This window comes from Nannobrachium achirus (assembly GCF_963921795.1).
Source record: "Nannobrachium achirus genome assembly, chromosome: 14".
In the NCBI taxonomy this organism is placed as follows: Eukaryota; Metazoa; Chordata; class Actinopteri; order Myctophiformes; family Myctophidae; genus Nannobrachium; species Nannobrachium achirus.
This window is the reverse complement of record NC_137821.1, coordinates 42,399,293-42,425,513: the sequence shown is the minus strand read 5'-3', so window position 1 is coordinate 42,425,513 and position 26,221 is coordinate 42,399,293. Positions and strand designations below refer to the sequence as shown.

Genomic DNA, 26,221 nt, shown 5'->3' with positions numbered 1-26,221 from the left:
ATCTTACTTTCCATTTTTGTTACTTATACTCCACTACAATTACAGTATTTGACTGCTTCAGTTACTTGTTACTTTGCAGATTTTAGAATTAATACAAAACATAGGGAAACCTGGAGGTCCTTGAGGGTCCATTGCTGGTTCCCAAAGTGTGGTTCGGTTACCCCCGAGGGTCCCTGAAAGGTTTCCAGGGGGTCCATGGCTGGTTGCCAAAGTGTGGTTCGGGGACCTCTGGTGGGTCCCTGAGCTGTTTCCAGGGGGAGCATTGCGAATTCCCAAATGGCCGGGCTTTAAAGAGCCATAACTTCAGTTCTCAACATGCTACTGGTCTCGAACTTGTTTGTTTACCCGTCCACATTGTTTTTATTGTTATCTTAATTATTTCTTTATTTATCTATCATAGTAGTATCTCCTGCAGATTGTATTAATACAAAACATACAGTAACCACACACTGTGCATCTGACATACAATGTGACACGTTATGAGCTTGTAGATGTGCTATTTTCAGAAAATGAGAATAAATTTTATTCGGTAAGTTAAGTAAACCTTGCTGAGCATGTGCCTCCTGCTTGGCACTTAACATGGTAGTATCCACACGTTTCCAACGTCCCATCGTGCATTGTGCAGGTGGTGTGAGGTTGTATGTCTGCTGTTCTCCGGATGTGTCCCACACATAATGCTACAGTAAATTCTCGCGGAAACAGGTGGATATTTTCATGCTAAAACGTATACCCCCCATACCGTTAAAGGACCAGGTCACCTCTGGGACAACAACCAGATCTTATTTTATTGTTGTGTGGGACACGATCAACACAATCCTGTAATTTCTTGTGTTCAATCTGTGTTTTTAGATATTTTAGTATTTCAGCATGCTACAACTGGTCATATGATGCTTTGTAGCATGATATTGCATCATCTCATGCATCATATGATGCAAAATGCATCATATGACCAGTTGTAGCATACTGAAATACTAAAATATCTAAAAACACAGATTGAACACAAAAAATAACTCAACATTGTGTTGATCGTGTCCCCACACAACAATAAAATAAGATCTGGTTGTCCCAAAGGTGACCTGGTCCTTTAAGTTCATGTAATAACACTGCTTGTCTACATTGTATTTGCATTACCATTTTACGTCAGTAAAATGAAAGAGAGCATTGCCTGGGAACTTGACACTTTTACTATTATTGTTTTGGGTTGGAAGCGAGCCCACACTGTTTCGAAGGAACAGTCTTTCTAGTTGTGGGCTCGCCTGGAAGGCGAGCACACGTATGTTATCTTCATTATTTATTTGTTTGTTTATTTATAGCTATATGTGTATCTCCTCAAAACTTTGGCGCGATTCATCTCCTAAACGCTTACACCTTTCAACACCATTCAAATTTTTATGTGTTCAGCTTACTGAGGACACGTGTGCTTGTATTTTTCTTTTTGAAATGTTTTGTAGTATAATTATAAAAAAAAAAAAATGTTTAACTTTAAGCACCCAATGCATTTCCAATGGGTTTAGTGAGTGGGGAGAGAGTGTAGACAGAGGAAAGGGACCCATGTTTATGTTAAGGCGCTGTGGCTGTAATGTTCACACTTCAGATATGCTATTTATATCAATGCGTTCACACAGGTCTGCTCTCTGATTTGATCCAAATATCTAAGCTGTGTGATGTATATATTCTGAGTTAAAACTACAAATATCTCTAAATGTCCCTCTCCACTCTACTGATTGAAACAGCTGTGATTAAAGGCCTGTCTGTCATTGGCTGTTCTGTGGTGCTGCAAAGTAACCAAGTACATTTACTCAAGTATATACAAGTACTTGTACCTACAGTACAATTTTGAGGTACTTTTACTCTACTTTCCATTTTTGTTACATATACTCTACTATAAATACAGCATTTGACAGCTTCAGTTACTTGTTACTTTGTAGATTTTATTATTAATAAAAAAACATAGATGGACCACTTAATACTGCTATGAAGTTGATCTACAATGTGCACGCACACGCGCACACGCACGCACGCGCGCGCGCACGCACACACACACACACACACACACACACACACACACACACACACACACACACACACACACACACACACACACACACACACACACACACACACACACACACACACAACTGTTACTGTGTTACTGTGGAGACGTTTGCTTGTATTTGTCTTTGAGACATGTTTTGTAGTGTTTTAGAAATTTTAGTTAAAAAGAATAAGGTTTTAGGATCCCGGGCAATGGGATTTACAGTATATATCCTAGAACCCGCAGGGACACTCAGCCGTATTAGTGGTTGTTGTTGGTTGTCAGGGAGATATCACAACCAATGCATTTTCAAATCAGATCCACAAACACAATAAAAGTCATGCTCCACTCCTCAGTCTGGAGTGGCCACATAGAAGAACGCCTTGGTTATAGACATAGTGGAGGACAGATGTGATCTGGGATTGTTAACCTACAGTATATGCACTCAATATACACCTCTAGAACACATAGACTATATACAGTACAGTAATGTTCAGTAGAGTACAGTAAAAGTACAGTAAGGTTCAGTAGAGTACAGTAAGGTACCGTACAGTAAGGTAAAGTAGAGTACAGTACAGTAAAGTACAAAACAATAGAGTAAGGTACAGTAGAGTACAGTAAAGTACAGTAAGGTACAGTAGAGTACAGTAAAGTACAGTAGAGTACAGTAGAGTACAGTAAAGTACAGTATAGTAAGGTACAGTAGAGTACAGTACAGTACAGTACAGTAGAGTACAGCATAGTATAGTATAGTACAGTAAGGTACAGTACAGTACAGTAAGGTACAGTAGAGTACAGTAAAGTACAGTACAGTAAGGTACAGTACAGTAAGGTACAGTAGAGTACAGTAAAGTACAGTAAGGTACAGTACAGTAGAGTACAGTAAAGTACAGTAGAGTACAGTAAAGTACAGTATAGTAAGGTACAGTAGAGTACAGTACAGTAAGGTACAGTACGGTACAGTAGAGTACAGTATAGTATAGTACAGTAAGGTACAGTACAGTACAGTAAGGTACAGACAGTACAGTAAGGTACAGTAGAGTACAGTAAAGTAAAGTACAGTACAGTACAGTACAGTATAGTAAGGTACTGTACAATACTGTAAGGTACTGTACCTTACAGTACCTTAAAGTATCCTATTTGTTGGGTTGGAAGCGAGCCCACACTGTTTCGAAGGAACAGTATTTCTAGTTGTGGGCTCGCCTGGAAGGCGAGCACACGTATGTTATCTTCATTATTTCTTTATTTATTTATCTATCAGTCAGTCAGTCAGTATCTCCTCAAAACTTTGGCGCGATTCATCTCTTAAACGCTTACACCTTTCAACACCATTCAAATTTTTATGTGTTCAGCTTACTGAGGACACGTGTGCTTGTATTTTTGGTTTTGAAATGTTTTGTAGTATAAATATAAAAAATAAAAATGTTTAACTTTAAGCACCCAATGCATTTCCAATGGGTTTAGTGAGTGGGGACAGAGTGGAGAGAAGGATAATAGACCCATGTTTATGTTAAGGCGCTGTGGCTGCAATATTCACACTTCAGATATGCTATTTATATCATTGCGTTCACACAGGTCTGCTCTCTGATTTGATCCAAATATCTAAGCTGTGTGATGTATATATTCTGAGTTAAAACTACAAATATCTCTAAATGTTCCTCTCCACTCTACTGATTGAAACAGCTGTGATTAAAGGCCTGTCTGTCATTGGCTGTTCTGTGGTGCTGCAAAGTAACCAAGTACATTTACTCAAGTCTATACAAGTACTTGTACCTACAGTACAATTTTGAGGTACTTTTACTCTACTTTCCATTTTTGTTACATATACTCTACTATAAATACAGCATTTGACAGCTTCAGTTACTTGTTACTTTGCAGATTGTATTATTAATAAAAAAACATAGATGGACCACTTAATACTGCTATGAAGTTGATCTACAATGTGCACACACGCACGCACGCACGCACGCACGCACGCACGCACACACACACACACACACACACACACACACACACACACACACACACACACACACACACACACACACACACACACACACACACACACACACACACACACACACACACACACACACACACACACACACACACAACTGTTACTGTGTTTGTGTTACTGTGGAGACGTTTGCTTGTATTTGTCTTTGAGACATGTTTTGTAGTGTTTTAGAAATTTGACTTAAAAAGAATAAGGTTTTAGGATCCCGGGCAATGGGATTTACAGTATATATCCTAGAACCCGCAGGGACAATCAGCCGTATTAGTGGTTGTTGTTGGTTTTCAGAGAGATATCACAACCAATGCATTTTCAAATCAGATCCACAAACACAATAAAAGTCATGCTCCACTCCTCAGTCTGGAGTGGCCACATAGAAGAACGCCTTGGTTATAGACATAGTGGAGGACAGATGTGATCTGGGATTGTTAACCTACAGTATATGCACTCAATATACACCTCTAGAACACATAGAATATGTACAGTAAGGTTCAGTAGAGTACAGTAAAAGTACAGTAAGGTTCAGTAGAGTACAGTAAAGTACAGTAAGGTACAGTAAAGTACAATAAAGTACAGTAAGGTACAGTGGAGTACAGTAAGGTACAGTAGAGTACAGTAAAGTACAGTAGAGTACAGTAAAGTACAGTATAGTAAGGTACAGTAGAGTACAGTACAGTAAGGTACAGTACGGTACAGTAGAGTACAGTATAGTATAGTACAGTAAGGTACAGTACAGTACAGTAAGGTACAGTAGAGTACAGTAAAGTACAGTACAGTAAGGTACAGTAGAGTACAGTACAGTACAGTAAGGTACAGTACAGTAGAGTACAGTAAAGTACAGTAAGTTACAGTAGAGTACAGTAAAGTACAGTAAGGTACAGTAAAGTACAAAACAATACAGTAAGGTACAGTAGAGTACAGTAAAGTACAGTAGAGTACAGTACAATAAAGTACAGTAAAGTACAATAAAGTACAGTAAGGTACAGTGGAGTACAGTAAAGTACAGTAGAGTACAGTAAAGTACAGTATAGTAAGGTACAGTAGAGTACAGTACAATAAGGTACAGTACGGTACAGTAGAGTAGAGTATAGTATAGTACAGTAAGGTACAGTAGAGTACAGTAAAGTACAGTACAGTAAGGTACAGTACAGTAAGGTACAGTAGAGTACAGTAAAGTACAGTAAGTTACAGTAGAGTACAGTAAAGTACAGTAAGGTACAGTACAGTAGAATACAGTAAAGTACAGTAAGTTACAGTACAGTACAGTACAGTACAGTAAGGTGCAGTACAGTATAGTAAGGTACAGTACAATACTGTAAGGTACTGTACCTTACAGTACCTTAAAGTATCCTATTTGTTGGGTTGGAAGCGAGCCCACACTGTTTCGGAGGAACAGTATTTCTAGTTTATTTCTATATTATACTAGTCAGTATCTCCTCAAAACTTTGGCGCGCTTCATCTCTTAAACGCTTACACCTTTCAACACCATTCAAATTTTTATGTGTTCAGCTTACTGAGGACACGTGTGCTTGTACTTTTGGTTTTGAAATGTTTTGTAGTTTAATTATAAAAAAATAAAAATGTTTAACTTTAAGCACCCAATGCATTTCCAATGGGTTTAGTGAGTGGGGAGAGAGTGAGACAGAGGAAAGGGACCCATGTTTATATTAAGTCGCTGTGGCTGCAATATTCACACTTCAGATATGCTATTTATATCAATGCGTTCACACAGGTCTGCTGTCTGATTTGATCCAAATGTCTAAGCTGTGTGATGTATAAAACTATAGTTATAGTTAAAACTATAAATAAATGTCCCTCTCCACTCTACTGATTGACACAGCTGTGATTAAAGGCTTGGCTGTCATTGGCTGTTCTGTGGTGATGTAGCCTTACATAAGTCGGCCCTGCAGTGACAATGCGAAAGTCTCGGCAGAGACGTCTTAATGTAAGGCTAGTGGTGCTGCAAAGTAACCAAGTACATTTACTCAAGTATATACAAACAAGTACTTGTACCTACAGTACAATTTTTAGGTACTTTTACTCTAATTTCCATTTTTGTTACTTATACTCTACTATAAATACAGCATTTGACAGCTTCAGTTACTTTTTATTTAGCAGATTTTATTATTAATAATAATAATAATTATTAACACGCACGCACGCACGCACGCACACACGCACACACACACGCATACACACACACTGACACACAAACAACTGTTACTGTGTTACTGTGGAGACGTTTGCTTGTATTTGTCTTTGACACATGTTTTGTAGTGTTTTAGAAATTTAACTTAAAAAGAATAAGGTTCCCGGGCGATGGGCTTTACAGTATATATCCTAGAACCCGCAGGGGCACTCTGTGTGGTTGTTGTTGGTTGTCAGGGAGATATCACAACCAATGCATTTCCAAATCAGACGATCAACCGAAGTGGACCCACCTGGCAAAACCACACCCCAAACACTTTAAAAGCCATGAATTTCAGCCTGTCTGCATTTGAATCCTAGTATATCCCATATGCATTTGGATCAGCATGTCGCGTACTGTATACCAACTTTTACTTTACACTTTTGTTACTTATACTCCACTGCAATTGCATTTGGCAGCTTTAGTTACTTGTTACTTTGCAGATTTTATTATTAATACAAAACATACGGTAGATGAATCACGTAGAAGCTGATCTACAATGTGACATTGAGACATGTTGTGATCTTGTAGATCTGCTGTTTTTAAAAAGCTTGTCAATATTAGGACCATCTGCGTACTATTACTTTGATGTGGTTTGCTGGTTTGCAAAGTGTAGTTCAGGGACCCCTAGGACAGACACACACACACACACACACACACACACACACACACACACACACACACACACACACACACACACACACACACACACACACACACACACACACACACACACACACACACACACACACACACACACACACACACACACACACACACACACACACACACACAGGTTCCCCATCTTTCTTCCCAGGCTTTAAACAGCCATAACTTCAGTTCCCAACATGCTACTGGTCTCGAACTTTTGTTGTTGGTTACCCGTCCACATTATATTTTAATTTTATTTTGATTTAATTGTCCATACCTTTAAAGGACCAGGTCACCTCTGGGACAACCAGATCTTATTTTATTGTTGTGTGGGACACGATCAACACAATCCTGTAATTTCTTGTGTTCAATCTGTGTTTTTAGATATTTTATTATTTCAGCATGCTACAACTGGTCATATGATGCTTTGTAGCATGATATTGCATCATCTCATGCATCATATGATGCAAAATGCATCATATGACCAGTTGTAGCATACTGAAATACTAAAATATCTAAAAACACAGATTGAACACAAAAAATAACTCAACATTGTGTTGATCGTGTCCCCACACAACAATAAAATAAGATCTGGTTGTCCCAAAGGTGACCTGGTCCTTTAAGTTCATGTAATAACACTGCTTGTCTACATTGTATTTGCATTACCATTTTACGTCAGTAAAATGAAAGAGAGCATTGCCTGGGAACTTGACACTTTTACTATTATTGTTTTGGGTTGGAATCGAGCCCACACTGTTTCGAAGGAACAGTATTTCTAGTTATTATTTAACATCCTTCTATCAATACATGAGTCTGTGTTACACAAAGCACCTTAAATATATGTCTTTTGCTGAAACATTAAAGGACAACTCCGCCCAAAATAACATCTAGGCTCATTTTCCTAACTAGATGTTATTTAGGGCAGAGTTGTACTTTAAGGCTGTTTTCTCCAATGATCTTAAATAGGTACATTCATTATCTAGCCTTTTACCTGCACAGAGACGCAGCCCTGCAGTTTGAGCTGCAGCTGGATCATGTCCACCTCCGTGCTGGAGCAGAGCTTGGTCAGCTCGGCGGTGCGCGCCCGCATCTCGTCGATGGCCACGTCCACGGGCTTCAGCTCCAGCTGCTTCTCGTCCCGCACCTCGATGCGCTTCTTCACGTAAGGGAAGGTGTGGGCAGCTGTTGCACGCACACGCACATACACATGCACACACACATACCACAAACACAATCGTCAGTAGGAATACCTTATATTGCCCATGTGCCGGATTGCCGACCGAAAACAAGCAGCAACACAAGACAACACACACACAAGCCCTTGCAGAGCATTTCGCGTGCTGGCAGAAGCACACGAGGATACTCCGACAGCGTACAAATATCCACGGGTACATTTGGTTCTATCTGTACCCTGCACCTGTGTTCTGCTGGTGTAAACAGCAAACAAAATAATCCCCCTGATCGGCATTTGAGTCAACAAAGCGCTCAATGTACGGATCGCGCGGCATAACATTAGCGAGCTGGGAGGTCCTCCTGCTGTCACTGTCAGCCCGACCATTTACCAACATACAGTATGCTGGCATGGAGCAAAACACAGCGGTTGGTGACGGTCATGGTCAAAGATAAAATGCTGTCTGTAAAAACAAATAATCTAAAAAAAACATGCGTGTGTGTGTGTGTGTGTGTGTGTGTGTGTGTGTGTGTGTGTGTGTGTGTGTGTGTGTGTGTGTGTGTGTGTGTGTGTGTGTGTGTGTGTGTGTGTGTGTGTGTGTGTGTGTGTGTGTGTGTGTGTGTGTGTGTGTGTGTGTGCGCGCGCACGTGAGCACCACCTAATGCTCTTCAGCTACACATACGTGCTTACGTATATCAATCGTTGCAAAGCAATGTACATAAACACACCTACAGTATTTAAGCTAAACACTTCACATAATGACATCTTCTTTTCAAAAACATCCACTCTCTCTCACTATATGTACTATAGGCTACACAATTACTAATTCAAACGAATACTACTTCTGTAAAAAAAAGAAAAAGAAAAAAAGAATCCAGGACATTTACAAAGGAAATTAAACACTTATCCTGACCCCCAAAAGGACACAAAATGTACACGAGGAGGAATGACTGACATAAGATACTCATTTCTTCCTAGATGGACATTTGATATTCATGATTGAAATGAGCTTCTTATGTGAAGAACACTGACATACATATATTGACATACTGCACTGTATGTATTGTGAGAAATCCTTTGTGGATTTTCTATTGAGCCATACATACCCTAACCTTAGCACCATACAACCTCGTCAGTATAACACGCAAACCCTGACAAAGAGGACAAGGTATCATACTGATAACTGTAATAAAATATCCCTATGGAACCTACAGTAGCCTGGGTACCGGCCTGCCACGCTACCTTCAGCAAAGCAACAAAACAAATCCACTGAACGTAGCATAGCAGGCAGTGTTGTTTTTGACAGCAAATTTTGATTTAGTTTTAGTCATAGTCTTTTGAATAAAATGTCTTTTTAGTTTTAGTCATAATTTAGTCACCTGAAAAGTTTTAGTTTTAGTTTTAGTTTAATTTTAGTCAACTAAATATAAGAGATTTTAGGCAACTAAATCTACAGTTAATTTAGTCAGCTAAAATGTATTTTGGCAGGCCTTGATGCCATCGTAATGGCTGATTTTACACTTGGTTGTGTGCTGAAAATAGCCGATCTACAAGCTCGCAACGCGACGCATTGTGAGCTTGTAGATCTGCTATTTTTAGCAAGCAACACCTGAGAGCAACCAAACATAAAATGACTCTCCTCCACTAGTCCCTCCCTAACGTTTTAGTCTAGTTTTTATTTTGTTGACGAAATTGTCAATATATTTAGTCTTAGTTTTAGTCATCACAGCTTAGTTTTTATTTAGTTTTTATTTACCGTAGTTTTCGTCAGTGAAAAAAACGCAGTCGACAAACATTTTTCGTCATAGTTTTAGTCGACGAAATCAACACTGGTAGCAGGCTGGTAGCCAGGCTATATGAGACCATGTACAGTATGAAAGGAATACAAAAGATTGAGGGGGAAAAGGCAATAAGACAGGAGGCATCTTTTAAAGATAAAAATGTGTAATTTGCACAAGGTAAGAAGGCTGCTTTTACGCCAACTCGGACCATTTGTTTTGACTAACCAGTCACGCAGTGTTCTATGGACTGTATCTAACTCATGCATCGTCGTGTTATTGTTTTCTTCTCTGTGTGAAAGACGAGACGTTGAACAGCCGTGAACGAGGGCTGAGACGTGTGCACGCCGCACTGAAAATCAGGTAAAAGGAAAAGCAATAGTTAATCTACATTAGTTATGACAAAACTATGGCAGCCCAAGTGTTAATAGAAATACATTCCCCCGCTATACCCGCAATACATTATGCCGACTCCATAATTTGCGTATGGAGGTGTGGCTGTTTTATTGTTAGTGTTTTATTGCTCCAACTGTAGCTGGTTCTCCCTTTCTGTATCTGTCCTGTGTTTTCATATCTGCCATGACAACTGAATTTCCCCAGTCCGATCAATAAATGTCTAACTACAGTAGGCCTATATCTACTTGCCTTGTAAACTATGAGAGTAAACAGTCTCTGTTACTTTTCAGGATTCAAATTCCAAAACAGCAAACGTAGCAGATCTACATGCTCGCCAACACACAGCAATATGTGACGCTGTCGTATGATCAAGTAGGGCATTTATATATGAAAAAAAATATATATTTATATGGAGATAAGAGGTTCCTGCCAAACAGCGATGAAATTATGCTGGTTGTGGGATAATGGAGAAGCACACGTTCAGCATAGAACAAGGTGCTACAGCAGGGAGGGAGAGGGAGTAATTTTTATTTTATTTTATTTTGGGGAGAGGGAGTAATGTCATGTGTGTTTCAACCAAAGGGGAGTCAGTCAGTCTGGACATATTGAGAATAAAAGCAAAAATATATATGGTGACATTATTTAACCTTTAAGAATACATAAAAAAATGTATGTATGTGTATATATACTGTGTGTGTGTGTGTGTGTGTGTGTGTGTGTGTGTGTGTGTGTGTGTGTGTGTGTGTGTGTGTATATATATACAATGCATTGGCATTAATGATATTATTCTTCTTTTTAAATGACAATTTGGGCTACATTTCTTGGTAATTAGGAGGAGTAGGCCTACAGCAGGGTTCCTGATGCAAGACGCCACATGTTGTAATATCCTGATGACGGTAAAAATCGAAACCATTTCCAAGGCATTTTGCCATGTTCAAAGTCTTAATTTAACTCCAGAGATTTAAGTCATTTTCCAAATGAACACTTTGAATGACTGACTGTGATTAGTACAACACAGAGAGATGTTGCAAGTAGGCTACTCCCAAATCTACACACATGTGTGCGTGCATAAGTTCCACATACTTGTGAGCACGCTCCTCCTCTTGCACTGCTCCTCTACGCCGCCATGCTTCTTCCCCGTCAGCGTGTAGGGCGTCTCGAACACGAAGCGGCTGATGTTGTGGGCCTTCTCGAAGTCCGTCTTCGTCTCCGGCGCCTCCTTCTCCTCAAAGTGGGGCTTGACGAAGGTGACCTGGATGTAGGCCAACTTGGGGTCCAAGTCCTTGGGGTTGACCTGTTAGCAGAGAATGTTAGAAATGTCTAAAGGGGTCTTTTGGTGAAAATATCAACAATAGCAGACCTCCAAGCCGCATTGCAACGCGTTGTGAGCTTGGAGGAAGAACGTATGTTTCTATAACAGTGGCGCTCACATTTTTTATGTCAAGGACCCCTAGAATTATAATTATGTATTTGACCACGGACCCCCATCATTCCAGGGATCCTGAGAAAGAAAGATTTGAGTTTCAAATCTTTGCTTTAAAAAAATATATATTCAAAGATTTGCTAAAATGTCCATGATTTTACAAAAGATCGCAGATCTACAAGCCCACAGCTTGAGCTTGTATATGTGCTATATCTTAAGTTAGTTAAAGCATAACATAATAGTTAAAGTGGTTAAAATCTAGAGTGACGCAGAATGCGTTCCATGTCTACACTGGGTTAAAAAGATCTCTTTAACTCATACAGTGCCCCGGGCCACAAGTGGCCGCTAGAGTGCCAGAAATCTCTCTATAGACCTTCGCTCTAGCTTCCGTCGACACTGTCCCAAGAAGTGCCTTGGGATTTCACTCCAGCCAATGCTATGTGGGACGAGAGGAGGAAGCTAGCTGACACGTAGCCAAAATACTAACCCCTTTAGAAGCCCGATCTAAAGCTATTTCAGTCGCAAAAAAACGTTCTCTTTGGGTCTGGGAACACAATCCGGAGAAAATACTGTCTAAAGATGTGATTTATTATCGGAGTGGGCGGCGCGATGCGGCCGTTAGCGCGACTACGGCCCGTGTATGGCCGAGTGTTGGCCCGGACCATGGATGGACGTTTAGACCGGGGCTTCGTTGAGGCCTCCGATTAAATAATTCATTTTATTAAATATCCCGGACTACTTCGGGATAGGCACCCCGGAATACGTCGCGCCGCCAACAGTATAGATTGAGTTTTTTTTGGGGGGCTCTAAACTTTATTTTAAACCATTTTCAATGGAATAAATCGTCGGACCATCTAGCGTCTGTCGTTGGTTAGCGCTGGACGAGCAAGGACCACCCACGTTGCTCCAAGCAGCTCGGGGTAAGTAAAATAGCAAATAAAATATTGTATTGGATTGAAATAAAGCCGAACTTGTTCGGGATAGGCACAAAAAGGGTTAAGAGTGCCAAATTAAAAGAGAAGGAAGACGATTTTCTAAATATTTGGCAGCCGCTGATAAACTATTTGCCCAAGGATCTAGCTACACTGATTTATAATGGACCTTTTAGTGTGCCCCTTGTGTGGAGATGTTACCACTCTGAATAATTGACTGTGTAAGGATAAGTATGAATAATTGTATTAATATTGTATTGTGCTGTTCGCCCATATTTTTGTTTTTGTGTTTGTCTGTTTTTTTTGTTCTTGTTTCCGTTTGGTATGTCTTAAATTTGTTTTATTGCAGTTTGTACAAATATTTTAATACTTTTCTGTCCCACATTTATGTGAAAAATCAATAAAAATGTGATTATTAAAAAAGAAGAAATTCAACCGACTGTGGTGCTCTCAGGTGGGCAGGGAGGGCGTACTGTACATGCTACCGTACGTAGGTGGGTCTTAGGTGGTTTTGAGGAGTGTTTAGTGTTTGAAGAGCGGAGGTTGTGAAGAGCGGAGGTTCCTACCTCAATTATTTGAGGTAGGAATAAGGAGCGTTGGATGCACACACATATGATGTTTACAGTATCAAGTACTGTACTGTACTGTACAAGTCATACAGGCCTCTATTGGCCTGTATGACTTCCAGCTGACAGGGCTACTGGTTGCTATAGAGAATTTACTGCCAAATAATGACATCAATAAAATAATAAAGTTGATTGAACTTTTCACCGTGACCTCTTAACCACGTCTCCCTGTGTGCTTAAAAACAGCCTCATCAAAAGGCGTCTGTGAATGTCGGTTTGGCATCTGTGGCTCTACTGTACAGTGGAGATCAGTGAGGTGTTCCTGAGCAAACACAGGGCCGATTAAATTAGCCGAATAACTCCTCGATACTCAACTCATCAACTGGGAAACATCGCTGTAATACAGGCAGGCAGGGCCGTCCGCTACCCTGTTTTCCCCACCGTTGACCCGTTATTGACATTATTTGATCTCCTTCGGAAAGAGATGCGTTTTGTTTGAGTTTGTTAATCCTTTGTGTTAGTTTATATCTATATCTATCTATCTATCTTTTTTGTTATTTCCTGAGCCAGATCATCATTGTACATATTTCTACTAAAAAGAACGTCATGGAAACCATTCCTTGCTAAACACTTGTAAATATTCCATCTATCTATTTTGTAAATAAATATTGTATTCTTGCAATTACGGTGTCCTGAGTAAATATGTCACGATTCCCTTGCCCCTAGACAAGTGGGGTCGTGACATATTTTGGGAAAATAAATACATGCAGCGATGTGTTGAACTAACTTTTACATAAGACGTAAACCCCTCACCATGTGAACTCAGGGGTCTCCCACCCCGTCCTCCCTTCGCCGTGCTTTTTGCACGTTACCTTGTTGGAATCCTGAATGATGCGGACATTCTCCGCTCCGAACTTGTCCCCGTAGAGGGCCAGCAGGCGCTGGGAGATCTCAGACAGGCCGGTGAGTTTGGGCTCCTTGTAGATGTACTCCTTCCCGTCCTCCTCCTCGAACAAGCCCTTGTCCGCAAGAAACCAAATTAAATCTGTTAAGCAAACAACGTGATGAAGCTCCCCGCTAGGAAACAACACCCCGCCAGGCCAACGCAGAAAACGGGTTTGACTGACACCGGGCGGCAAGATGATTTTTTATGCACTTACAGTAAATACTGTATGTGACTGGATGGCATACATCACGGCATACGTTGTGATTAACCCATTTAGAACGGGTACACATTATCGTGTATCATTATTTTATGCTTTAACTATTGAAAAATAGCAGATATACAAGCTCACAGTGCGGCACCGAGTGCCGCGCTGCAAGCTTGTAGATCTGCTATTTTTGAAAAATCGTGAAAATTTGAATTTTGACCCGATTCTATAAGTGTCTTTTGAATCCTTCTAAGACTTTTTGAAAAACCTATGTTTCTATGTCGGCAATCAGGCTAGCCATCGTCAAAGAAAAGGTCCTTTTCACTTAAATGGAGCTCAGTTAGCCTGTTGAGAGACTACTATGTCAGTGGTTCTCAAACCTTTTCATGTGAAGGACCCCCAAAATGATATGCGTTTGGCCACGGACCCCCATCTCAAAATATTTAGTTCCAGGGACCACCCAGAAGCAAAATTTGAGTTACACACGTTCTCTTTGAAAATACATATAGTCAAAGATTTGCACACATTTTCACGACTTTTTCAAAAATAGCAGATATACAAGCTCACAGCGCGGCACCGAGTGCCGTGCTGTGAGCTTGTATATCTGCTATTTTTCACTGGTTAAAGCATTCAATAATTTTAGGCCTAAATCTAACGTCCTGCATTGAAAGTTTATTGATGCTGCTGCTGAACCCTCACAACATACATAGAAAACTAGATCTATACTTTATACAGAACTGTACATCTTCACGTTGCAACTAATAAATCATCATAAATCAATAAGTCTTGGTACCTTAAAATGTAAAGGACTTCATTGTCAACTTTCAGGGTGACAAACGTCACCAGTTTCATATCACAGTTGATATGAGCACACACTATTTATACCTCACTTCCCGTCATCTTGGCACAACGCTGAGGAAGAATGACGGGTCGAAACGTACATTCGTTGTCCACTGCCCAGAGAGGTGAATAAACATGTGAAAAGGAGATTCCTTTAGTAAGACGCCTCTTGGCTATCTGGCCAGTGATGTATATCCAACCAGTTACCCAATCTCAACAGTGCCTGTTGAGATTGGCAGAAAATGCCCATGTATGGGCATTACAAAATATGGGCATTCCCAGATATGCCCTTAATATTGATGACATTTGGACAGGGATCTCCATATATGGGCATACAACGGACAAGGATGTAATTAATTTGCAAGTGTGATCTGGGAATGCCCATATATGGGCATGTTCTGACATCACATTGTCGACTATATATGGGCATACAATATATGGGCATAAAAGGTGTGTGTGATGTCAAAGCAGAAAACCCATTCTGTTAAGAGTGGTTCCCCTGCATCACAGTGACATAAGAGCATGATGTCAGATTGATATCACAGTGACAAGGGAACCAATAGACTGTAAATATGTGTACTGACCGAAGGAGGAACTGACACAGATGGAGACAAGCTGCGACATTTCTCATGGTAACAATCATGCCAAAAAGGAATGAATGCCCACACTTTTCCGCATTGCGTTGCGGTTAATGACTCCATTTCTGAGGCCTTGTGGTGTAAGTCAGACATAATGCAATGTCATTGTCGTCTGCTAGCTTTCTCCAGTAAACACACGAGTGAAGTGGTTGTGGACAGCGAGTCCTGTGTGACGTGTAAACCACATGCCTGTGGAGAGAGTCTGACTCATGCTTTTATTTGAAACATCCTCTCCGTGAGACACCTGCTGAGAGCGCTTATCACATATAGTGGGAGAAATATGTGAAAAAGGTGTTCACTTCCGGCAGAAAGCGTGAAAATTTGCACCTATGGGTATTTTTGTGCGCTGAATTCAAAAATTGACGGTCCTAAGCACTTTTCTCAAATTCACTTTTCTCTAATTCACTTACCATACAGGGAAAAAAGAACCGACAAAAATCTTCTTTAAGTAGCATGTGAGGGGTCTATCTAGGGGGTTTTCATGATTCTGAATCCATTCCAAGCATTTGTTTTGCACAAAAAACATTCCTTGGGCAAGAAATGGACCCCACAAAACTATGGTTTAGTGACGAGTCATCACTTTTCACAGTTGTGTAGGGTCCATCTTTAGCCCAAGGAATGTTTTTCGTGCAAAACAAATGCTTGCAATGGATTCAGAATCATGAAAACCCCCTAGATAGACCCCTCACATGCTATTTAAAGAAGATTTTTTGGGGGGTCTTTTTTCCCTAGCATGGTAAGTGAATTAGAGCCACCAGATCCCATTGGAAAAGTGCTTGGGACCGTCAATTTTTGAATTCGGCACACAAAAATACCACTAGGTGCAAATTTTTACGCTTTCTGCCGGAAGTGAACACATTAGCCTATTTTTGTTACATATTTCTTAGCGGCGCAGTTAAGGAGAACAATACTTCAGTTCTGGAAAGAAGCACCAAAATTTGACAGAGTGTACCTCTTGGGTCATTCTTTAGAAAAATCACATTAGACACTTAATTTTCAAAATGGCCGCCAGTTTTAAAGATGGCCACCTTTTTGGATGTTTTACAGAACGCCAGCCAGTTAATATCGAATTTTCATAATATTAGAGATGTTTTGTAGGTTTTAAAACATCCTGAGTTCATTTATTACACTTTTAAAGCAGCCAGAATAACCTTTCTGACTTTTGGTTGGGGTCTTTCCTCACCTGGGACCCCCCAGACAGACCCCTGAGCCTATTTCAGTAATCGCTCTGCTCCTGCTCCAGAACAATGTTAAATTAGACCTGAAATATGCTCTGAAATCAAAAATGACTAGTAGCAAATAACAGAGGTCTTCCACGGGGGGTCCGGGACCCCTGGGGGGGTCCTCAGAGCTACTACAGAGGGCCTGCCAAATCTCGATGAGATCTTTTTTTTTTTTTACATTTGAAACTTCGAATGTTTTTATGTATCCTGGTTTTATGTATTGTACTTTGATGGTTTATTAGTATTCTCAGTATTATTTATAATGTTTTTGTGTTAAACAGTTATGGTTGACAGCTATTGCAATAATGAAGGTATTTGTTATTGTCACCCCAAAACCCTCACCTTATCCTCTTATAGAGCCCATGGTCAATTACGCCCAAAGAGATTCACTAAAATACAGTATTTTCAGACATGCAGGATATATTCGTCTTCATCATCATCATCTTCAATGTCCAACCTAATAGTGTTGACACAGTCTCCACCATAGCATAGAGTGAAAGGCAGGTTATTTGAGCAGCTGCACCGTCCCTTACAACCTGCTTTGCAGACACATTTGATGAGCTCAAGTACTGCCTTTGGAGCAGGGAGAGCAAGAAACCTGACTGGAATATACCCTCCACTCTTTGAATTCCATCTATTTGCTTCGATTGGTGGAAGCACAGGGCAATTTGTCAGGTATGATTTATCCTGTATTGTGACGGAGTTGGCACGGAGGTAATGTGGTAGCAGTGCAGCACGAGTTGGAGGTAGCATCTCACCCTCTAAGTTCTTTGATAGAAATAGTTCCCATCTGAGTAATCCCAGGGTTGTTGGACCTTTTGAACTGTAAACATGGCATGCAAAATGTTCCGACTGCAATGTTGATGGAAGCTCACCAGGAGGAATGGCCAATGACCTTGCCATGGTCCTTGAAGCGGTTAATGGCTTGGTCATCATCAAGTAGGCATTGACCCATGTCTTTTTGGTGATTCCAACAAATGTTCTTCCCCAGTCAGCACCTGAAAAACTACCGGTATGTACGCAAAGGAACCCTTGACATTTGTAACATCCAATAACTTGAACTCACTCGAATATATAAATTTCCTTTTTTGTACCGGAGGCAAGGACTTGATAAGGAATCGGGGTATCAGCCTCTTCATGTGTTTGCACTTCCTACTTTGCCTGACAAATTGCCCTGAGCTTCCATCAATTGAAAAACAAAAAAAAATAGATGGAATTCAGAGAGTGGAGGGTATGTTCCGGTCAGGTTTCTTGCCCTCCCTGGTCCAAAGGCAGTACTCAAATGTGGCTGAAACAAAGGTTACAAGGGACGGTGCACAGACAATTGGACTCGAGTCATGATGACTCGACTTGACTCGGACTCGAGTCGCAAATTTGACGACTTGCGACTTAACTCGGACATAAGGGCAAGAACTTGAGACTCGACGACTTGGAAGACAATGACTCCCGACTCGACTTGAGACACGCTGACTCGGACGACTTGCCGCTACGCCACTCACCAAAGCAGTCGTGAACGCCACGCTAGGTTCACACTTTTATTGATTTGATTGATTAGAGACAGGCATGTAAGCGAGAGCACAAGCACGGAAGCAGCCAAACACAATGATCAGATATGCATGGTATTTTTTGACATTTACTTTAGGAAGAAAGATTTCGCTCTTCAAGATATAAACCTGAGATATAACCTGTGACTCGACTTGAAAAGCTTGTGACTTGACTCGACTTGACAACCTTGTGACTCGACGCGACGCGACGCGACTTGACATGACAACCTTGTGACTCGACTCGACAACCTTGTGACTCGACTCAACTTGACAACCTTGTGACTCGACTCGACTTGCCCACAACAGAAAAAACTTGAGACTTGCTTGAGACTTGGACCAAATGACTTGCGACTCGCTTGGGACTTGGATCAGAGGGACTTGTCTGGACTTGTCTGACGGTGCAGCTGCTCAAACAATAACCTGCCTTGCACTCCTCCCTGCAAATGCTATAGTGGAAATTGTCAACACTATTAGGGAGGACATGTATAGTAGTGAATTTCTTTGGGTACAATTGACCGTGAGCTCTTTAAGAGGATAGGGTGCGGGTTTTGGCGTGACGATAACAAAGAGGTGTGTGTGTGTGTGTGTGTGTGTGTGTGTGTGTGTGTGTGTGTGTGTGTGTGTGTGTGTGTGTGTGTGTGTGTGTGTGTGTGTGTGTGTGTGTGCGCAGTGCAATAAATGGACATGTTAGTTTGCGTGCCCAAAGTGAGAAGTTGCAATACCTTAATTCTTGCAATCCCTGCAGTAACACCTATGAACCTGTCTGTCTAACACAATTCTTTTTTATAAATAATACTGAGAATACTAATAAAAACAGTTTCAAATGTAAAAAAAGATTCCGCAGGCCCCCTGTAGTAACTCTGAGGACCCCCTAGGGGTCCCGGACCCCCTGTGGAAGACCCCTGGGTATTTGCTACTACTCATTTTTGCTTTCAGATCCCAGTTACAACAACTTTAATGCTTCAGTTATGATCTAATTTAACATTGCTCTGGAGCAGGAACAAAGCGATTACTGAGATAGGCTCAGGGGTCTGTTTGGGGGGTCCCAGGTGAGGAAACCCAACCAAAAGTCAGAAAGTTTATTCTGGCTGCTTTAAAAGTGTAATAAATGAACTCAGGATGTTTTAAAACCTACAAAACAACTCTAATGTTATGAAAATTGGACATTAACTGGCTGGCGTACTGTTCAGAGGCAGCCATCTTGGAAACATGGCAGCCATTTTGATTTTTCAGTGTCTAACGTGTTATCATAGGAACAACCTCTAAGGAGTACTTGTGAAAAGTTTTAGGTTTCTTTCCACTTGTGAAGTATTTTAGTGCAAAAATGCATTTATCTGCCCCGCTATCTCCCACTAATACAGTATATAAGGCGGATGTGTGGTGGTTTCACATCTGACCTGAGGCTCATTACTGCAACCTATCCCCTCCTCTGTTGGTTATAATCTGTATAGTAGATTATGTTGAAGCCACTTGAACATTTGCTTTATGATTTATTAATATTGTTAATTTGTTATGAATTGTGCCTGATCATGAGACAAAATGTTTTATTTTTGGGGCTTGTTTAGTTCATTATTGATGTTATTATGATGATGATCTTAATAGTGGTGTGTTGTCCTGAGGTGATGTTACTTATATGGGTGTTACTCTGTGATGAGACACTGGTGCACAGCTGATCGCAAACCAGAGCTTTTCAGCCACATATTCACACATATTTAGCCATTAGAATAAGCCTTCTACGAATCCATATTTCTGTTGGACCTTGCTTGGGGCAACAGACTCCATACTTTTATGGCCCAGTCATAGTGACATGAGCGTGACAACGTTGTCCTCCGGCCCTCCCAAACTCCGGCCAGTTTTAACATAGGCTACTCACCTGTCCATAGAAAGCCACCCTGAAGTAAGTCCCCAGCATCCTGCGTCTGGAGTGCATCACCTCCATGATCTTATTGTAGGCCCTGTGCAGGGTGTTGTACAGAGCGCTCAGTTTCTGGGGAGACAGAGGACGTACAGGGGATCAGAGTGGAATCCATTATGAACTAGAACCACACTCTGTCGAGGTGCCAACTTGCACGTCGTGCACAAAGTAGGCCATGCATGGCTTACTTGTGCGCCAGCAGAGTGTGCCATGAGGTGCGCTCACCACTGGCATCACCACTGTAGCTTCGCATTGGTGATGTGTGCAAGTCCTCGCAATCGCATATAATGCAGCACCTATTGCCTATTTCCTCCTAAATAATGATCTTCCAATAATCAGTACATTTCACTGTTAAAAAGCTGTGATCACATCCAACAGCTCATTCAAAATATTGGATTTGACTTCATCCTCACCTAGTAGTCTCAACTTCTCTCCCTTCCCGTCCTGTCTCCATTACCAAATGGAAACAGCAACCTTTTTAAACACCTCCTATAGTAAAAACAACAACATTGCTTGTGCAACTAAGCCATTGGCAGAGCTTTTTTCGTGTAGATCACATTGATTGGTAACATGTCATTAGGTCGAACACCCTTTGGATCGACCACCAAACTCTAACCCAAACCCTAATCCTAACCTCAGTAAAACTATGCCTAACTCTAACCCTAAACCTAACCTCAGTAACCGTGACGCGGGTGATTATCTAACCTGCCGACGGTCGCGGGTGATTATCTAACCTGCCGACGCTGTTCAACCCAACGGGAGTTCGACCTATGGGGCAGTCCTCCATTGATTATCAAAGTTCCACATTCTTTTGACTATACATTTCCTGGTTGTTGAGGTGCATTCACATCAGTCGCGACACAATTATACATTTTGAGGGATGCAATTCAATATCAACGTCTGCATTTGCCCATTTGTCAGAGAAGCTTTGAGCTTACAGTCAGAAACCGAAAATACACAGGCAAGACATCCTCGCACATTCTAAGCACGTCGGGTGGTCTAGAGGAGTAATATTGAATCCTTGGACAAATTAAAAAGAGAAAAAGTACCAAACGATGTCTTTAACGGACAGACACAATGCAGAGCCTTCGCAGCCAAAATCACTAACGTGATGCGCCAAGGAACGCAACAGCTCAAGTGAAGACTGGAAAAAGAGGATGAACTTCTGACAGTTAGATTTATTTCCCCGTAAACCCTAGTAGCGTAACCAGAAATGAGATAGAGGGTTGGGATAATGACAATAGCAAATATTTGCACCCCTATGAGCGAGTTGATTAATTGGCTGCCTAGCCGTGAATGGACAAGAAACTGGTTGAGCAACATTTCTTTGGGAGCTGAGCTGTTATTCAAGGCCCTCTCCATATTATACTGTCCAATCAGGACTTTACACAATGGAAATAGAGATTTTTTCAGTCAATTTATATTTTCTCATTTAGACTAGATGCTAGATCAAATCACACGAGGTAGGTGGCAGCCTACTCTGCCTACCGCTGAATGGGATAGAAACCTTTAGCGTCCATATTCGGAGAACTTTAGCCAAAAATAGCAGATCTACAAGCTCACAACGCCTCGCGCTGAGGCGTTGTGAGCTTGTAGATCTGCTATTTTTGGCTAAGAGGTTTGGTGTAGAAGGGGAAAAGAGCACACTAAGTACAGAGTGAAAGGTAAAGTTCATTAAGTATTGATGGTTCAAGTGGTTAAATATCTGAGGACACAAATTGACGTGAATCCAAAATACACTGATGATTGTGCTGTCAAACGATGAAACTATATGGAATCTATGAAAAGTTGTCCTTGTTTCATCTCTCTCTCAATTAAGGGGTCCTTGGCCTGAAAACGTTGAAGACCCCTGCTATAACGGATTTGAGTGTCTCTGCTTTCTAACATGAAAACATTAACCACTTAGCAACAAAAGGAATGGAGTGGCTGGTAGCGTGTCTGCCTCGTCACGGCACTGAGTGTACGGACGTAAGTGTTGTACCTCAAACTCGTTGCGTTTCTCGTACACAGGGATGATGACCTTGGCGATGTGCGTGATGAGCTCGTAGCGTTCGGCCTTCCACAGTGCCTCCACACACACCTCGAGGTGCTCCACCAGGACTTCCTAAAGAAAAGGGGGATGTTTAAAGGATGACTGTTAACTTCACGCTGTGTAAAAGGTGCAGGGTTATCGAATCAAAACTGAACCTTGTGCCTTTTGGACTCTGTTTTTACTTTTCTTTTCTCAAAAATCTTTCTACGTCATTATCTTTATTATTACGATCTTTTTATATTTTTTGTTTTGTTGTTTGATATTATTATATTGTTTGCTGTTATTATATATACCACTGCATTGTCTGAAGGAAGCCAAACAAAAATACGTTTTACTCTTATGTACCTGTACAAAATACGTAACAATAAAGTACAACCTTGAACCTTGCCTGACACTCAGACTGAATTTTCATTTAGTTTCACCTGAACCTCAAACCGAGATAAAATTATAAGCTTAGAGATGGTATAATGTTATGCCACTTTACACTTCCCCCAGCAGCCCCTGCTAGACTTTCAAGTTCACCTCTAATGAAAACATAATAGTATATTTCGATGTGGTTTTGGTATATTTTAACATGGTACAGTATGTTGCATTGGTGAGCTACTGCATCACCATGTGGCACGTCTGTGGGTTGGGTAACCACACTTAAAGGGGTAGACCACCCATTTTCAATATTGAACTATGTCATTAATATAACTTAGAGGAGTTGTGTGGAAATAGAAAAAAAGTTCCCCCCCTTCTGTATTGCCTAGAACTGGAGGATTGATTTTGGGGTTTGTATTGTAAATTACAATGTGTGATGTCATCAAGTTGTACTTTACAATACAAACCCCAAAATCAATCCTCCAGTTCTAGACAACACAGAAGGGGGGGAACTTTTGTTCTATTTCCACACAACTCCTCTAAGGTATATTAATGTTACTAGCCCTTACCCGTTCAAAGATATGAGCTCCGAAATGATGTGCAGTGTGTAGGTTATGGGATGTGCACTGTGCACGAAGTATATGAGGGATGAAAAGTAACTTTAACTGGTGCTTACATGATGTAATGTAAGAAACCCGTTTCGTTTAATGGCTACAGAGATACTGTTTCCCCCCCCCCCCCCCCAGCCCGCCCGCCCACCCACCCGCCTGCACACACACCCGCCTGCCTGCACACACACACACACACACACACACACACACACACACACACACACACACACACACACACACACACACACACACACACACACACACACACACACAGAGCTGGTTAAACATTTTGCCTCAAGCTAGATGCAGAATAGATGTGCCTCATGCTAGATGCAGAATAGATAGTAGATACAGCATAAAAATGCTAATATACAGCATACGATTTGTGAAAGTGACAAACGGGCTTCACAGTTATGTCAGGTGTGTTCATATGCTTATGGTGATGTGATTTCAGATCAATTGCTCCAGCCACTGAGGAGAAACGCTGTTTCAGACAGACAGACACTCACTCAGACAGACATTTGCAAAATTATAGTATAGATAGTTCAATATTGAAAATGGGTGGTCTTCCCCTTTAACCTGGTGTCCCTATTTTGGATGTCGTTTTCACCCAAAACAGCAAAAACAGCAGCAGCTCTACAAGCTTAGAGCTTACATGATATTGTGGTACATCTATTCTACAGTAACTATAAAAAAGGGCTTGGTTAAGAACTGCATCACTGTTGCTTTGAATATACTTAAAAGTCCTATTCTCTTCATATTCTTTGCCAGGTACTGGGTCCTGTGTCCACTCCGTTGTATTATTATGATGTCTTACTCTTACCTCAGTGTAGTAAACGTCCTGCATTCCTGTGTCTTCCTTCATGGCCGCCTCCTCATCGATGTTAAAGGTAATCTTCTTGAACGCTGCCAGTCCACTGGGGAACAGCTCTGACCGAGCCACACACAAGATCAATGTCAACCAAAGGTGGTCCAGATTATTTATATATACATACATAAATGGTAAATGGTGCATTTATATAGCGCTTTTATCCAAGGCTCTTTACAGAGATTGTGCATTAACATTCACCCATTCACACACACATTCATACACCGATGGCGGAGGAAACCATGCAAGGCACACTCCTGCTCACCGGGAGCAACTAGGGGTTCAGAGTCTTGCTCAAGGACTCTTCGACATTAACTCAAGGGGAGCCCGGATTCGAACTGGGAACCTTTCGTTAACCCTTCGTGCTCTAATGTCGGTTTCTCTACCCCTGAGCTATGCCGCCCCTTACGCACGCACGCGCGCGCACACACACACACACACACACACACACACACACACACACACACACACACACACACACACACACACACACACACACACACACACACACACACACACACACACACACACACATATATTTATTTGTATTCTTTTATTATTTTTGCATTCCCAAGTCAATCAGTTGATGACCAGTAGTGGTTCCCTATGCCGTATGGAGACACAAAAAAGTCTCCTCAAATTATTGGCTTAGGAATGAGACAAAAACAAAAAAATATCCATGAATTGAATCCTTTTAATGATACAGTGACACAACGTCAAATAATTGTGTGTGTGTGTGTGTGTGTGTGTGTGTGTGTGTGTGTGTGTGTGTGTGTGTGTGCGTGTGTGTGTGTGTGTGTGTGTGTGTGTGTGTGTGTGTGTGTGTGTGTGCGCGTGCGTGCGTGCGTGTGTGTGTGTGGGGACGGTTTATTTATTGAGCATATCATGTACAAAACAAGAGATTGCACAAGATTGCACATTTCGGTCAAAAGAATAACACAATAAAGCCTGAAGGCTTATTGCGGTCGCAGGTTCTTACTGTGGAAAGTGCATTTTGCATACAATTTGCATATTCTTTGTTTAAGCAACCAGCTGACCAGCCAGCTCTTTCTTATATTATTTGACAATTTGGTCAATGACCAGTTTTTATAGTATCGTATGTTGATTACTTTTGATGCAGTAATGGTCTTTTTTCTTTTCTTTCTTTTTTTTTGGACACTATTAATTAAAAAGGTCTTAAACACGCAGATTGAGAACCACGGATCTACAGTATCATATTATGTAAAGCAGCGATGCGGATAATGGAGGGCAAACGGTGGCGATGCTGTGTGCGTGCGTGCGTGCATACGTGTTGTGTGCCATTCATTTACTTGTCAGTACACAGTTATATGGAAATCAAGACCTGTGGTTTTATTAGATAAACAAAACACCTTTCCAGAGAACGGATGCTTTGTTTTAAGCGGTTAGGCTTTGTGATGGACAGGGCGGGGGCCTGTTTGCATACTGTACCCATCCAAGCCACCGGATCGGGGAATCGTAACAGTGTCAACAGCAGAATGGCACGCATATCGCCTGGAGGACAGCGTTAACGTTGACAGCTAATTTTGATCAAGTTTTCTTCAGTCATAGTCTTTTGAATAACATTTCATTTAGTTTTAGTCTAGTTTTTGAATAAATTTACAGTTGATTTTGTCAACTAAAATGTAATGTTGGTGGGCCTTGATGGCATCGAAACGGCTGATTTACACTTGGATTGCATGCGGAAAATAGCCAATCTGCGTGCTCACAATGCGTCGAAGCGCAACGTGTTGTGAGCTTTTAGATCTGCAACCAAAAATCGATATATTTAGTCTTAGTTTTGATTAGTTTTCGTCAGTGAAAAAAGATAGAAAAAAGCGGTGGGAAATATAATGCTCGGACGTCGATTCGGGGCGGACAAAAA

General features: G+C 41.1%; 1 protein-coding gene across 1 annotated transcript in view; it reads right to left on the bottom strand.

Annotated features, from left to right (window-relative positions):
* Positions 1-26,221, bottom strand: part of dock11 (dedicator of cytokinesis 11) — a 161,035-nt gene that overhangs the window by 8,908 nt on the left and 125,906 nt on the right. The window contains exons 45-50 of the mRNA XM_080741633.1: positions 24,295-24,401; positions 22,447-22,569; positions 20,424-20,537; positions 14,027-14,173; positions 11,317-11,527; positions 7,880-8,070 (exon numbers count right to left, since the gene is read on the bottom strand). Coding sequence (XP_080597759.1) covers positions 7,880-8,070; positions 11,317-11,527; positions 14,027-14,173; positions 20,424-20,537; positions 22,447-22,569; positions 24,295-24,401 — 893 coding nt within the window. The remainder of the gene's footprint in view (positions 1-7,879; positions 8,071-11,316; positions 11,528-14,026; positions 14,174-20,423; positions 20,538-22,446; positions 22,570-24,294; positions 24,402-26,221) is intronic.